The 16144-nt window shown below is 36.8% G+C and overlaps 2 protein-coding genes across 3 annotated transcripts; both read right to left on the bottom strand.

The window, feature by feature from the left end:
• Positions 1-3559: 3559 nt before the first annotated feature.
• Positions 3560-7031, bottom strand: LOC309513251 (uncharacterized protein). The gene is made up of 5 exons (XM_082189022.1): positions 6693-7031; positions 6010-6225; positions 5418-5474; positions 4890-5234; positions 3560-4039 (listed from the first exon to the last, which is right to left on the bottom strand). Exons 1-3 carry the CDS (start codon positions 7024-7026, stop codon positions 5470-5472), a joined length of 555 nt encoding a protein of 184 aa, XP_082045148.1. The 5' UTR covers positions 7027-7031; the 3' UTR covers positions 3560-4039; positions 4890-5234; positions 5418-5469.
• A 6592-nt stretch (positions 7032-13623) lies between these two features.
• Positions 13624-16109, bottom strand: epgn (epithelial mitogen homolog (mouse)). 2 transcript variants are annotated; one of them, XM_082188062.1, is made up of 5 exons: positions 15952-16109; positions 15749-15841; positions 15040-15160; positions 14406-14558; positions 13624-14269 (listed from the first exon to the last, which is right to left on the bottom strand). In XM_082188062.1, exons 1-5 carry the CDS (start codon positions 15986-15988, stop codon positions 14215-14217), a joined length of 459 nt encoding a protein of 152 aa, XP_082044188.1. In that variant the 5' UTR covers positions 15989-16109; the 3' UTR covers positions 13624-14214. The 2 variants fall into 2 exon arrangements, with proteins under 2 accessions (XP_082044188.1, XP_082044189.1); XM_082188063.1 differs by having other exon boundaries at positions 15040-15157.
• Between the last annotated feature and the right edge of the window lie 35 nt (positions 16110-16144).

The following is a 16144-nucleotide window of genomic DNA, read 5'->3' as shown; positions in this document are numbered from 1 at the left end:
GCGCATTTACTTGAACTTCATAGGCAATATATCTATGGTTTAACCCATTTGAGAGGCGGCCAAAATCAGAATTTAAAATGGACTGAATAAGCTCATCTCTACGAACTTGAGCGATGCCGCGCTGACGGACCATAGACTATAAAAAGAGAGTGACTGACATGTAACGTTAAGCACATAAATCACTGTCACACACACACTCTCAGAGTAATATTAAGTTACTGCATAATACATTTTCAACTAGCAGAATAGTACAGAATCATATTAGCAAGGCTCCTCAGCTCCACTCCCGCCCCGCCTCTTTGCCTATTTTCTGTTATCCGGGAGTGACGCAAGGCCAAGATGGCGATGGCCGGCTCCGCCTACTTTAGGCTTCAAAAATGCTCTTCAGAAACCTACGGGTGACGTCACGGACACTACGTCCATATTTTTTTTACAGTCTATGAGTGTGACACAAACAAGACTTCGCGGTGAGTGAATGAATGAACATGGTATAAATAGACAGACTAACAGGATGAGACAGGTGAATGCAATCAGTGAATGAGGTACAGGTGAATGTGATCAGTGATAAGTGATGATGAGTCCGGGCAGTGAGTTATGGGAAATGTAGTTTGTGAGTGAAACATGATAGTCTGGTGTGGAGTGCCCTCTGGAGGCTTTCAAGGGCACTCCAGCTGGTTATCGTTACACTAACAATACAATATATATGGTATGATTTTTACCCCTTCAGCATATTGACACAAATGATAATGAAGTAAAGCGATCCATTTGCTTCTCTGTTCTGTAGCTTTCGACAGTCTGTAAAAATATACCTCGGCTTTCTTGTCAAATCTAGTTGTACTGTCAATCTCAAAGCTCTTTTCCATTTTAGATCGGTTTTGTGTGTTTTTCACGGCATTTTGCTGAAAACAAATGCTACCGCTCAGTCTTTTTGCCACTTAGTGGGCATAACCGCAGTCACTCCGGCCGACGGTGACATCACACGCATAACCTCTATTCTAGCATTTATGCTGTGAGTAAACCAGTTTTGTCAGTGGATTTTTTTTTTTTTTTTTCACAGTTCGGCAGACAGAAGTCCTGTGCAATTTTGTATATTTGACAGTGAGGAGACTGACTGGCCATCTATCACAACATTCATTACTGAGAACCTTTTGTAAAATAAATGATTTTTCAATAAATACTGTTAATAATTGCATCCTTTTCTTTCACCATTGCTTTATACCAATGTTTTTCCTTTGTCTTATATAACTTTATTAATTTGAGTTTAATCAACTTAAATCATTTACGGCAATCGGTTTCCTAAAACCATTTGAGTAGCTATTTAGTTGTTAAGACTTGATTAGATTTATTAAATTAACTCAAACCAGTTAGTTTAAATGGTTTAAATAACTTTAAAAGTTTAATGGAATGAACTTAAAATATTCAAGTTACATATACTCAAAATGATTGACTAAACCAACACTAAATTATAAGTGAATATGACTCAATATAGATAAGTTCACAAAACTCATATGTATTTATTTTTAAACTTAAATGGTTTGCCGCAATCAGTTTCCTCAGTCGGTTTGAGATAACTTCTTGTGTTTTACAGGCGATCTCCCAAATTCATATAGAGTAGATTAACTTTTAATTTTGATGGTTTTATGTTCTCTGCAACTAATAATTGACCGTACTTTATGGTTGACACAAACAATCTTAATTTAATTTTCAAATTGTTTTTAATTATTATATTATATTATATTAAACTACCGGTCAAAGTCCGAAGGAGATTTCTTTAAAGTTTTGAAAGTCCCTTATGTTCACCAAGGCTGCATTTATTTGATAAAAAAAACAGTAAAATTTGTGAATGAAATATTTACAATTTAAAATAACTTTTATATTTAAATATATTTTAATATATATATATTCCTGTGATGGCAAAGCGGATTTTTATTATTGGTATTATTTTATGATTTCATGAAGCCATTTTTGACCCTCACGGGACCAGAGGAAACCATATGGACCGTGGACAGCTTTATTAGTTCCTTAATGACAAAGGATGTTCTGATAATTATCTTTTAAATGTATATGATATCTGTGTCTGTTTGTGTGCACATCCTTTTTTTTTTTTGCCTTATTTTTAGGCTAAATATTGAAAACATTACAAATTTTAAAACAGGAAACCAATTTTATAGTAAAGGCAATGAAATGTGCAATCCAAACATATTAGTATGTAGTTCTGTATCACTGTTGTGTCTAAAGGATGTACCTGTGTAATCAATCCTCAAATTTCTTATCTTAATAAAAATGGTTTATTTCACTGTGCTGTCTTTGGAATTTTTTCTTTTAGCAACTCACTTCAAATGTAGTTTATTTGAAGTGAGTGCACTTCAAATACTTCTGGAAGTATTTTTTCCATTAATTTTTTTATTAAAAATACTTAAATGTAAAAAAAAAAAAAAATGTATGGAAAAAATACTTCCAGAACCAACGCCACTGAAAAAGTGGCCAGGCACTAATGCACCAAGAGAGAAAACCCTGTCGGAACAACATTGTGTTCCATAAAAGAAAGATAAACTACATGTGCAGAATTTAAAAAAAGTTTCTGTTAAAGTATTATAAGTAATGAACCAAACCAACCAGCTATGAAGTGAATCATAACGTCACAAACTTTGATTTAAAGCAAAAAAGTATTTGAAAATTAGACAAAAATGCAAAGGTACAAGACCGGGTACATAACGGCTTTAGTGAGGAAAAGAACTACAATCCCACGAAGCATTATGAACAAATCTTTAAGTATTTTGAGGGCATAGGGAGACTGACTTGATAACATCATTCATAGTGCTTCATGGGAGTGAGGAGAGCTAAAGAGCTCTTTAGAGGTGTCGCGGTTCTCTGATTGGTGGAATTTTCTGTACAGAAATCACCCTGAAATTATGGGTAATGTAAATTATGTAAAAAATAAAGTTTATTTGAAAATACAGCAACATATTAATATGTGTAAAACTGGAATAATTAGCAAATTAACAAAATGGTCGAAAGACTGATAGAGAAGTTAACAAGACTGACTTTGTTCTGCCTTAACTCATTCTTCATTTTCACAATGGCAATTTTACAAAAAGGCAACTGAGTTAAAATAAAAAAAAAAATTTACATTATGACTGTCTGCAATCTCCTGGAGGGTTATAAAATGGAATACCACATCTTCTAATGGTAATTTAATTCCCATTGAGGAAAGTTGTACCATGTGCAAGTTGAAACATTTTGTTTAGGGTTGTATGTCTTCCATTTGAATTGTATATCACATATTTTTATACATATAGTTTCTTATAAAGCTATCTGCCCCTTTTAGGTAACCCAGCTTTATTTCCTCCCCAAAGCCAAATTTGGCGTTTGGACCTTGTCTGCAGGTGAATCACAAGCTGATTATTTGGGTTTCAAATATTAAATGGAGGGCCTTATAGTGTAACTCTACTTTGAGATGTCACTTACCTGTTATTACTTACCTGGTGAAACTGGTTAAACGAGAGGCTTAATATCTCTAGAACTGAAGCATAATAGGAATGGTTAATGTTTCCAAATGATCACGTTTCCCTGATAAAAACAACACATTGTGTTTATTTTCAGAAACATTTTGTTTTTAATGTGGCACACAGGTGTATATATAAATTGGCTGGAACTTCTTTGGCAACTGTGGCATGAACCTCTGCACCATTGGGAGGAAACTTTGTGGTCATGTCAGGAACCTCTGGAAAGCTTAGCAACCTGAGCTTCTTTGACACGGAGCTCTAGAACCGAAGCAGGGACTGGAGTTGCAGCAGAATGAACCTTCACAGTGATTTTTGTGGAGCCTCGGCAGGTTTTGGAGCAGCAGTGACAGGAAACTATGGCTGTCTTCACTGGGAATTCTGGAGCAGCCCTGACAGGATCTCTGGGCCCAAGGCAGCTGAGAAAGAGAGCTATGTGAAACCCCATCTCTGGGACCCAGATGCCAGTGGTAGAAACTTCTAGGGCGGCAGGGTGAGGAACTTGTGGGATGGGCTGAACAGAGAGCTCTGGGTGACTCCATTGTTAAAAAATATGATTGGATGGAGCAGTACTTAAAGGGATAGTTCACTTTGAAATTAATTTTTGGTATGTTTTAGCTTACCTCAAGGGCATCCAAGATGTAGGTGTCTTTTTTTCCGCAGTAGTTTCAATTTTGATATTTTTAGGTCAAACCGTTCTTGTCTGTCAGTCATATAATGCAGGTCTATGGTCACGGTCTCAAAACACAAGCACAGAGTCCAAATTAAAACAATTCCCCGTCGTCCAAATTAAACAATTCCCCATCGTAAGTACACATTGACGAGCGGTTTGTGTGAGAAAACGAACAGTATTTATATCGTTTTTACCTCTTATACGCAGACATGTCCGAGTGATCTGATCTGACGTGTACGCAGACTGGTGCATAGAAATATACACTAGATGTCGCCTTAAAGACATTCGTTCCAATGAACTGCCGTAGACAAGGCGACATCTAGTGTGTATATATCTATGCACCAGTCTGCGTACACGTCAGATCAGATCACTCGGACATGTCTGCGTATAAGAGGTAAAAAACTATATAAATACTGTTCGTTTTCTCACACAAACCGCTCGTTTCGTGTCTTAGGCCATCAATGTGTACTTACGATGGGGAATTGTTTAATTTGGACGACGGGGAATTGTTTTAATTTGGACTCTGTGCTTGTGTTTTGAGACCGTGACCATAGACCTGCATTATATGACTGACAGACAAGAACGGTTTGACCTAAAAATATCAAAATTGAAACTACTGCGGAAAAAAAGACACCTACATCTTGGATGCCCTTGAGGTAAGCTCAAACATACCAAAAATGAATTTCAAAGTGAACTATCCCTTTAACTAAAACTAAATGAACTATTTACAATATACATCCCTAGGCGAGTAGTTCCGCAAGACGCTAAAACTACCACCTCAAGCCAAGGCGCCAGACGCAACCGAGGCCTGCCAGCCCCGCAAGACGCTGAGGCTGGAGAGATGGAGGGGCTAACTTAACTAAGTAATACTAAACTAACTATTTACAATATGTACACATCCCTAGGCAAGTAGTTCTGCAAGACGCTAAAACTACTGCCTCAAGCCAAGGCGCCAGACGCAACCGAGGCCTGCCAGCCCCGCAAGACGCTGAGGCTGGAGAGATGGAGGGGTCATCTGTGTCAGCCCGCCAGACGCAAGGCTAAACCCTCTTCATGACCTGAAACACAATTAGAAAGCATTTTTCATTAGGTATAAAAATACATCTGTGCCATGTATAAGGATTCAGTATATGACAGTTACAGCAGGTACTGAATGGTAATGTAAAGAAGCTGATGTCCATAATCAAGCCAAATTAACAAATAGCTTTCAAAATCATTTTAGCTTGTCTTAGACTCAGTACCTTGAACCAGTCATGGGAGAGCATCTCATCCAGTGGAAATGGATTGGGATGGTCAGGCTAGAAGAATGACAGTTTTTATTATTGTTAGATATAGGATTGGTTTCTCAAATAAGGATTTAGCCCAGTCTGTCTTTCTATTGAAATATTTGCACTCAGTGATTTACATAAAAATGTTATAAATTGCAAACATAGAGAGCACAGTCTACGTACAAGGCTGTTGTATAGCTGGTTATTTGCCATACTTTCACATGAAATGTTAATAGGGAAATATATTTGTAATATTTGTACTTTTAAAATGTCATTTGTCGCATGACTATTTAAGAGAACTGCAAAAAAAGCCAAATGGTGATTTAAAATTATGGAGGAAAAAAATAAAAACGAAAAGAAACCTTACAGCAGTATCAGCTGCATTATTTAAAACATATGCTTTTCTATATACATATTCACTTTCAGAGTGTGTGTGTGTGTGTGTGTGTGTGTGTGTGTGTGTGTGTGTGTGTGTGTGTGTGTGTGTGTGTGTGTGTGTGTGTGTGTGTGTGTGTGTGTGTGTGTGTGTGTGTGTGTTATATTTTATGTCAGACAGTAAACTCACCCTCGATCCTCACGATCTTGTCACAGTCCAGCTGTCTCAGCAGATGTGATCCAGTGTCACCTGGTGATGAACTGGCTGGACTGTCCTGATCTTGAGGCTTGACGTACACCACTTGCTGGTTTTTGGCAGTGGGGGGGACTTCAGGACTACTGGAAGGAGGTTCCTGACGATCACTATCCTCTGCAGTAAAGATGATGTCCTGCAAAGAAATCTGATCTAAAGAGAGGAATATCAACCACAAGCTTGTTTTTAATCATCCGCCACATCTTCAAACTATATTTAATCTATATTCAAACATTTATCACATCGTGGAATAAATTCATTTATCTGACTTTTTATAATGTGTGATGGTTTTATTTTATTTTATATTGTGAGTATGATTGGCCCCGATCACACCTGATTTTCAACTTGTTTCCTCGCGTTTTACCGCGGGTTACCAGGAGCTTAACGACTTCACGAACCAACTACCACAATTTTAACAGAAAGTAAATAAAGTTAATAAAAGGCTGATTTGATGTTTACTTGACTGACAGCACAGCTGTTTCGGTGGTTGCCTAGCAACCTAAAAAAAAAAACACTCGCGCACACACATTTTCGTGTGATCGAAAGAGTAAAAAAAGAATAAAAGAGTGTTTTATAAGAGTGTAATATAGAGTTTGTGTTGTTCAGAGCTCATTATTTACCATCAGTACACCTGGATGGGGCCTCATAGGTGTCCTGGTCCACCTCACACTGCTCCACCTGCTCACCCTGAGCTTTTGTGGATTTGGGGCGAGCCGAACAAAAGAAAAAAGAGGCAAACCTCCGAAACGTCCTCTTTTTCTGCCCCTTATTCTTTTTTTTCTCTGTCCCCCTCTCCTTTCTCACCGCCTCACCGATGCCCACAGTCGTCTCGTTAGGACGAGGATGGAGCTCCGCCTTGTGGTCGGTGGGTGTCAGTGTTGTTCGGGGATTTATCCCGTGCACACACTCACCTCCTCCCTCAACTCCCACTCTATGAAATTGTCGCTGTCCCATAATCAACACTATAAACCGCTATCAACAACTGCAAACACACCGCAGAAACTGCAAAAACACTGTTGATATCTGTACTCCTTACTCGCTACAAAGTGATCAGGGAGTTTCACGCTTTTATATTGTCCTCAACATTCTATGTCCTCTATGATGTCATAAGGGCAGATTCTCAGATTCTCTAGTGATGCCATTGATATACACTACCGTTAAAAAGTTTGGGGTCAGTAAGATTTTTAATGTTTCTCAAAGAAGTATCTTCTGCTCACCAAGGCTGCTTTTATTTGATTAAAAATACAAACAAAAACAATATTGTGAAATATTATTCCAATTTAAAACAGCTGTTTTCTATGTGAATATACAGTAAAGTGTAATTTATTCCTGTGATCAAAGCTGAATTTTCAGCATCATTACTCCAGTCTTCAGTGTCACATGATCCTTCAGAAATCATTCTGATGATTTGATGCTCAAGAAACATTTATGATTATTATCAATGTTGAAAACAGTTATTTACATTTTTATTTCATGATGCTATGATGAATAGAAAGTTCAAAAGAACAGCATTTATCTTGAAATCTAAAGCTTTTGTAACATTAAACACTACCGTTAAAAAGTTTGGGGTCAGTAAGAATTTTTATTTTATTTTTGGGGGAAATAAATCAAATAAATCAATACTTTTATTCATCAAGGATGAGTTAAACTGATCAAAAGTTACAGTAAAGACATTTATAATGTTAGAAAATATTCTATTTTAAATAAATGCTGTTCTTTTGAACTTTCTATTCTTCAAAGAATTTTGAAATAAAATTGTACACAACTATTTTGATGTGTAATGTAATGTAAAGTAATGATGCTGAAAATTCAGCTTTGATCACAGGAATAAATTACAGTTTAAAATATTAAAATAGAAAACAGTCATTTTAAATTGTCATAATATTTCACAATATTACAGTTTTTTTTATTATTGTTTTTTATCAAATAAATGCAGCCTTGGTGAGCAGAAGATACTTCTTTTAAAAACATTTAAAAATCTTACTGACCCCAAACTTTTGAACGGTAGTGTATGTGTATGGGTTTGTAAAGTATTTAGGTATTAAGATCGCATTAAAACATACATAATGCATACAGCAGTGGTCAATGATTTCAGGCCAATGAAAATGTAGGGTCAAAAAAAAAAAATCCCCTCTGCTCTGGACATCACTTTTTAAAATATCATATTTTTTTCACCTGTTTATATATATTTGATATTGACTTTACATATTCACAGTTGGTTAAAAGTAATTGCAAGAATGGCTCAGAGAAATTAGTTCTGAAAGAGCTCTTGTGTCATTTGTTTGCAGATGCCACTTGGTTGGATAATTTATCCAGTGAAATTACATACATTTTAAGTGTGGGTGAATTGTCCAAACTTTTTGAGGCCACACAGGACAAGTCGCCTAGCTCTTAGGCTATATGAATGTATTCCGGAATGTATTTATCCAACAGCTAGGCCTATTACAAAAATATGATATTTGGGATTTTAGTTAAAAGGCCAGAATTCAGAAAAAATGTGACAACTTCTCAAACATGAATACAACTAGACTCACTGGACTATGCCATATAGGCTAATTCAGATTTAATGTTCCTAATCTTCAGATGTGAGTATATTTCAGGTTTGAATGTCCCTATTGCTCATTCTCTTTCCTTTTTTTGACTCATTGAAACTTTGGTCACTGGTCTTTAGATGATTAGCCTTTCATTCACCTGAAGTGACTGGTGGGAAGTAGTTGTGTTTTTTCTCACATGAGGGTAGCAGACATCGTTTTCATTATGAAAACCAGTGTGCGTCCTATGCAGTCAGCCACTGCAAATATAGGCTACTTCACAGAGTAGATTTGTTTTTTTGGAACAAAACTGGGGGCAAACGGAGTTTTTTTTTTTTTTTTTGCCTTTCTTTGCACTATCAACATCTGAAAAGGTCGTGAAATGTTATCTGTTTAAAAATAGTATTGATAGACCTACAAAGATTTATTGTGTTTAAATAATTTTTACACAAGTTACAGTCAGTGGCATAATTTGTCACCAACCAACTATTTTGCCCCTAGTCAACAATTTAGTTTTTAAGAGTAGGCTACTTGTTTTCTATGGAGACGACACGTCAATATCAGTAGATTATAGTTGATGCTTGAAATGAGACGTGAAGAACCGCGGCTCTTTGAAATGAACTGTTCGAAAGAACCGATTCGCGGGAGTAGGACTTCACAAGTGCACGAGCTGGGCAGGCCTCGCGCCAAAATGATTTCGTCGCAATAAACAAATATTTGTATAATGCTAAATATTTAATACGGGATAAAACCACAGATACATCTTTGTACATCTCTGACGCAATTTTGTACTGTATAAGCACCATTTGATACGTAAATGAATGACCTTGTACAATTAACTAGCAAAGTTAATTTAGCCCGCAAATCTTAAAAAAAAAAAACAGCTTGACCGTTAACGTTATATACAAACTCATTATAGAAACATTTTAGTTCATATTTCTACCATACTTTTCTTTTTGATCTAAGTTGAATGAGTGAGTACAAACAAATTGTCATCGAGTCGACGCAATAAACACTGTAACGTCAAATCTTTATGAGAAACCAGACCCGCCAATACAGATGATATCCATATAACGTAAAAGATGAATTAATAGTAATAATTTTCATTTTTACACAATAATATTGCTACACCCCTCAGACAGTGTGAGGAGTGAGTGTGTCAAAATGGAGGAAACAAAACCAGAAAACAAACGCAGGTAGGATTTACTGTCACATTATGAATTCCTATGTTACTTGGTTAATAAGAGTTGGGTCAGTCTAAGTCTTCCATCTACTATCTACAATCTAGATAATACAATTACTTGCCATTTATTATTTCCAGAGAGCTCCTTGTATATAAATCTGGCTAATAATTGAAAAACTAATTATCTGCTAGTACAGGACTTTGCTGCAGTTAGTGTAATTCAGGTTACTGGAGACTGAAATCAAAGCAGACATCTGTCTCTCTGTGTTTCTGCAGGCTGTCTCTCCGTGCCTGTTTAATCAAAGGAAGAGGAGCAGGCTGCCTTTGACATCTAATCCCTCTGAGAGTGAGCATGTTTCCAAGTGAAGAAGAGTTACAAGTGGATGAGCTCTCCCATTCAGAGATCAGGGCTTATGTGGAGGGCTCAGCTCATACTCCCCCCAGTTCCAGACCACAATTCGACATCAAGCTGAAGGTGGAGAACCTTGCAGTAAGTTGGGGAAATACATTCAAATGCACTCTTTATCATTTAATTTTAATTTGATCATTTAATTTGTATGTCTATCTTTTTTTTCCTCATATGAGCATTACATTGTTGTACACTTACCCAGCTGACTACCCGAAAGTGTTGCCAGGTATTACTGTCTGGTATTTAAATATTTTGAGTTTCCAATTCATATTTTTCATAAGCTGTTTTTATTGATTGTTTACTCAGTGGCGTACTTGAATACACACTGACAGTTCCTATTGGACTTTCTATGATAATTTGATAATAGTCCTGAAGGATTCTAGTGGGATCAAACCCAGACAGCAACATAGTGTCGTCCCACATCTGGTACGTCTGGTTACTTCCGGTTTCTGGACTGGCTGCAGTAACACGTCTCTGTCCATGCGGGGGCGCTCGCAGGCGAGTGCAGAATGAATGGAGGTCTATGGCGCTATACCCCTCAAATTCCACTTTTCTCAGGATATCATTTTTTGTCTAGTCATTTGAATGTTGTATTCGAAAGGAGATGCAAAGAAATTACACACTGCTGGGTGTTCGATTTTTTAGAGTTACTTATTTGCTTTAAAAAGTCTTTTAAAATGTCAATGACGTCATACACATCGTACGACCAGAGATACTGCTTTACGGCAATCCTTCAGTCACTGGTGCTTTCGCGCTCTGCACTTTCTTTTCTCTCGAGGCATCGACAACACAGCTGACACAGGTAAATACACGTGCTAGAAGAGTTTTTGTTTTGTTTGTTTCTGGTCCCGCTTCGGATGCCACGATGCCATCAAGCGGTATTTCTGGTCGTAATCAGTCCTTCACTGACCAATCAGCATTCATTAGCAGAATTCTAGCGTGTTATGGGCAACAACAACTCAACCTGTAAGAAATCGAAAGGACATAAGTACTCGTTCATTCAACTTTCGACCTATAACCCATGTTGCAAAACCTACAATCAAATCTGAGATTTCTCAACGGCAATCGGGTGAAAGAGACAAATTTAGCCGTCTAGCCCCATAGACTCCCATTCAGTCTGCACTCGCCTGCGATCACCTCCAGTGGAATTCTAATGGAACTGCAACCAAGATCGATACAATGGGGCTAATAGGAAGTGCCAAGGCTCTCCGTAGACGGGCTCTGCTATCTCCCAGTTTTCCTCCGACCTGAAAACAGACGGCCAATCAACGAACAGAGGGCGGGCTGAGAGCCGTGACGTAGACGCTGATTGTACCGTGGATGCGTAGATTTACTTCACATAATCTGCAAAAGTCGTTCACAGCCATGTTCACTCCGGTATTTCGCTCGATGGTTTTGTTTTCGCATCATACATGTGTTTACAGTGGAAGTTAGATGCGGCTGAGCCAGCGCATAACACACGTCATAACCAAACGTAATGTGATTGGCTTACGGGTAACCAATGATTTTAAACTTCAGACAAGCGCGCCAAACACTGTTGTCGTGCAAATGAACGGCCAGAGCGCATTAAAAGTTTTCAGTTTTCAGTTAAAGGGATATTTCACTGCTGGAAAGATGAATGTGTATTTAAATAGTCATTTATAAAAGTTGGTGCCTTCTAGACTGGGAAAAGCCAAAATTTTTATTTTTGGCTCATGTGGATGAAAGACAACAACTCCCAGAATGCACTTGCTGCCCTACAAGGCCACTCCCAAGCCACGCCTACCGGTCACAGAGGGCAGTATCGGAAGAAATGATACAACTAGGCTACTAGTTGACTCGAAACTGAAAAGACGCCGTTTTATCGTGAGATCCCAACGCATTCTCATCCTTTGGCGTCATAATACTGACGCTTTTGACATTTCGTCTACATCGAACGCACATGGCACCCTTTAGCGTCAATATGAGACGCACAGAGCTTTGTTCGGTTATGGGTAGGTTTAGGTATAGTGTAGGGATAGGGTTAGACCGCTAGGAGGCGCCTTCTGGCCCATTTCTATCTGCGTCTCATATTGACGCTGGAGATCCCCTATGGGCGGGTTGAAAACATGCGAACTAGCTCCTACTACTGGCTGTAGTCTCTCGCCTCTGGCCAAAAAAGCCTCCGATGACGCAAAATGACGATTATCTGAGGTTGATTGCCACCTCTCAATGCAGGTTTGAGAGGTGGCGCCCCTAAAAAATCTCGCGAGAATCATGACTTGCTTTACGGCACGATGTCACATACATCAACAACAAATGAAGCAGCCTCTATGGAAGACACTAGCACGCATTTCAGACTTGAATCATGGCAGAGTCGACGAAGAAAATGAAGAAAACGCGGTCGGAAGAGTGCAGAGACGGCTCTACGTGAGTGGTATTTACGACAGTAACGTTAAATACATGTACTCCACAGCGACTCAGTTAACTTTTTTTGTGAGCTCATCTGAAGTGAGGACTATTTTGAGATTTAAAGGCTCAGATATCTTTTGCACTGCTGTTCTCTAAGGTTTTAAAGTTAGTACTGAGGTAGTTTTGACACTGTGAAATATATTTATTGTTTTAATAAAAAAAAAGAAAGAAATTTTACAGAAATGTATTTTTATATAGATTGCAGAGGCTTAGTTTCATTTTACTGCACAGTTATGTTTTCTGTAAAAAATTTATTTTCTATGACATTGAAGAGGTTTATTTTTCATTTTATATCAAGTTACCAGTAGTACAGTTACATTTTTTGCATCTTCAAATAAATATTTCTGTTCTGTATCACTCTGTGTTGTGTTTGTTTTCTTTTTCTGTTTAGAAGTAAACTGAGCCTTTAAGTCTCCTCTGTAAAAGCTTTACGAGGCGTAAATAGTCCTCACTTTAGATTAGCTCAAAAAAACTTAACTGACAACTACTAAATGTTTTATAACTACCTGAATTAATCATGAATTACAGTAGGACTACGTGTTAATAAAGCATTTATTAACACACTGACTGAGTAACTATTACTATATGTCTAAATAAGATGTATAAATGTGCCTTGTTTATTTATCATTTACTTGCACTTTCTAAATGATTTTATGAACCACGGACAACTCCTAAATAACAGGTTTGTAAATAATGTAATACTTATTTTAGAAATGGTAAATTGATCATTAATAAAGTATGAAAATACAATTATTAAACACATTATAGATATGCTTATAAGTCAAGAATAAAGCATTTATAGCTCTATCTATCTATCTATCTATCTATCTATCTATCTATCTATCTATCTATCTATCTATCTACTGCTTAACTAATGATTCATAGCATGCAGTTATTATAAAGTGTTACCCACAATGGTAGAGTTTAATGTGAATAATGTTTGAGCTGAGTTTAGTAAGTTCATCTCTACATTAATACAGCAGTAATTTCAAACAAAATACATTTGCATTCATTTTTTTATTTTAGGAGCAAATTTTATACAAATCTGTCAATAAATAAACATCTTATACAAATACATTATGGTTTAGATATTATATTTAGCAGTTTAATATGCTAATTGTGAAATAAATATCCTACCTATGTGCGCTTACACAGTACATTCATTACTGAGGCAGCGTATGACATTTGCTTATGGATAAACAGAAATTCATCTGATTGATAGTTTTACATGCAGTTTCTTTTAACCATTTCAAATAAAAGTAAATGATAAACAATGTTACAGTGCTCATGTTACAGTATAATTACAAGTATCGAGTAGCACTCGACGCATGTAATTCATATAAAATTACTTTGTTGAACAACCTGCATTTTCCAACTGTGATTGCTGTAGTAATTTATTACATTAATAAGTCATTTGCGGATCATGGAGAACGTAATGTATCACACAGTGTTTATTTGCCGTTCTCGCTCTGTCCTCTAGAGGGAGCTGTGCCTCTATGTCAGTCTGGTCTGTCTTGCTTGAAGAGTTTCGTCCTTCTTCCGGTCTTGGTCCTAACTTTAGGAGCATTAATCATATCTAGCTCAATAAATTAAACAGAGCTTTCAGAGCCATAGTTTTTGTAGGGTAGTGATGACTTCCGACACCTGTGAGGTACAAGAAAATAATATTTAATCATCATTCATACCGTGAATGCACTATAGTTACGTAATAATATTGCAAATAAACAAAGCATTTGTTACTTGTATGATAAAAGACTAAATGCTGTATTCCGGATTTTACCTTTTCCGTAAGCAGAAGTACATCAGTCCAATGATGGCTCCCAGTAATAAAACTACACCACAGCTAATTCCAATGAGTTCTTCAGGACTTGAAAACTGGTGGCTGTCCAAAAGTAAATGTTCACAGCGCACACCACTGTACATGTGATTGCACCTAAAAACAGTGGAAATCATGTTTGTCAGGAAGGTCTCAGGATGTAGGAATCATTTTTAACAGTATAAAAAGGGCTTGTTGACTAGAATTATTGTCCTTAACTAAAAAATGCATTTGTTTACTCAGAATTTGCAGGTAAATTTCACAAATAGAAATAGCAAGTAACACTGAAATAGTATTTTCTTGCAAACATACACCAATAATCTGCTTTATTTACATCTTCTAAAAAAAATTTTTTTAATAGAGTATGTTGATTCTTAGTATAAAAAGAAAATTTGGGTGGGACATTTCCAAAGGAACATCCCATTTTGTAAATATCTACAAGGCTGTATTTACATCACAGCCACAACCCAAGCTTTGCAACTTGCTAGTTTGCTAATTAAACAAACATGAACCAGAAAATCAAGGGTTCATCAGGTTCAAATTGATGTGGTCTTTAATTTATGATTATAGATGAGCTGATTTTGGTGGCTGGTCTCACCGGCAGATGGGGGTTTCCAGTTCGGTGGAGTAGGAACACACACCATTGAAACAGAATCCCTCATGTTCTGGACTGCAGGGCGTTTGAATGGCCAAAACCCGTGGTTGCTCTTCACTACCTACTGATAGACACACACACCCAGACAGTTTTACTGGATACACGTGAAAGGACTGTGAGTTTAACTGACAGGTATTTAGACTTGTGTCCACATGCCAAAGAACCTGCATTCTTAGCACAATGCATATTTAAGTGACATGTTTGCATATTTCATACACTAAAGTTCTGATATGAGATTAAACAACAGTCTTTTGAACAATTTAGCACCTGAAATATTAAGAACGACTACACAGGAATCAATATATAAAAGGTATTTTAATAATATTTCACAATATTTTGGTTTTTACTTGGACTTCTTTCAAAAACATTAATGGTAACACTTAACAATATGGTTTATTAGTTAACATTAGTTAACTACCTTAGTTAACATGAACTAAGAATGAACAATACTTCTTAAGCATTTATTAATCTTACTTAATATTACATGAGCAAACTATGAACAGCTGTATTTTTATTAACAAAGATTAATAAACACTGTAACAAATGTATTGCTCATTGTTAGTTCATGCTAGTTAATATATTAACTAATGTTAACAAATGAACCTTAAAGTGTTACCACATTGATATTATAATCTTTTTTAGGGGTACTTACCACCATGTGTTATGTTGTATTGGAGCACATCATCTGAAATCTCCTTAGAGTCTCCAAGTCCAGAGAAGAGGACTAACACCATCAATCCAAGTACTGATGGAGTTTTAACAATACATTGAAGTTACTATAAATGTCACATTTATTGTCTTTAATAGAAAACAATACATTCGTTGTAAGATCCTAAAAAGTATATTCGGACTCACCCTGATAGTGCAAACCCCTTTTATCCACTTGTGTCATGCTGTGGCCCAAGTACTGATTTGATTTGAGATTCTGGGTCTGTTCGGCTTTCGTCAAACTTCTGCGGCTCTCCGGATGAAAGGATTTTCCTCACAATTTATATCATCCTTATCCTTTTGTTCGTCACTAATGGTAGCCAATCATTTGAACAGGTTA

This window comes from Leuciscus leuciscus (genome assembly GCF_965113295.1).
Source record: "Leuciscus leuciscus genome assembly, chromosome: 13".
Taxonomy (NCBI): Eukaryota; Metazoa; Chordata; class Actinopteri; order Cypriniformes; family Leuciscidae; genus Leuciscus; species Leuciscus leuciscus.
This window is presented reverse-complemented; position numbering and strand designations above follow the sequence as displayed.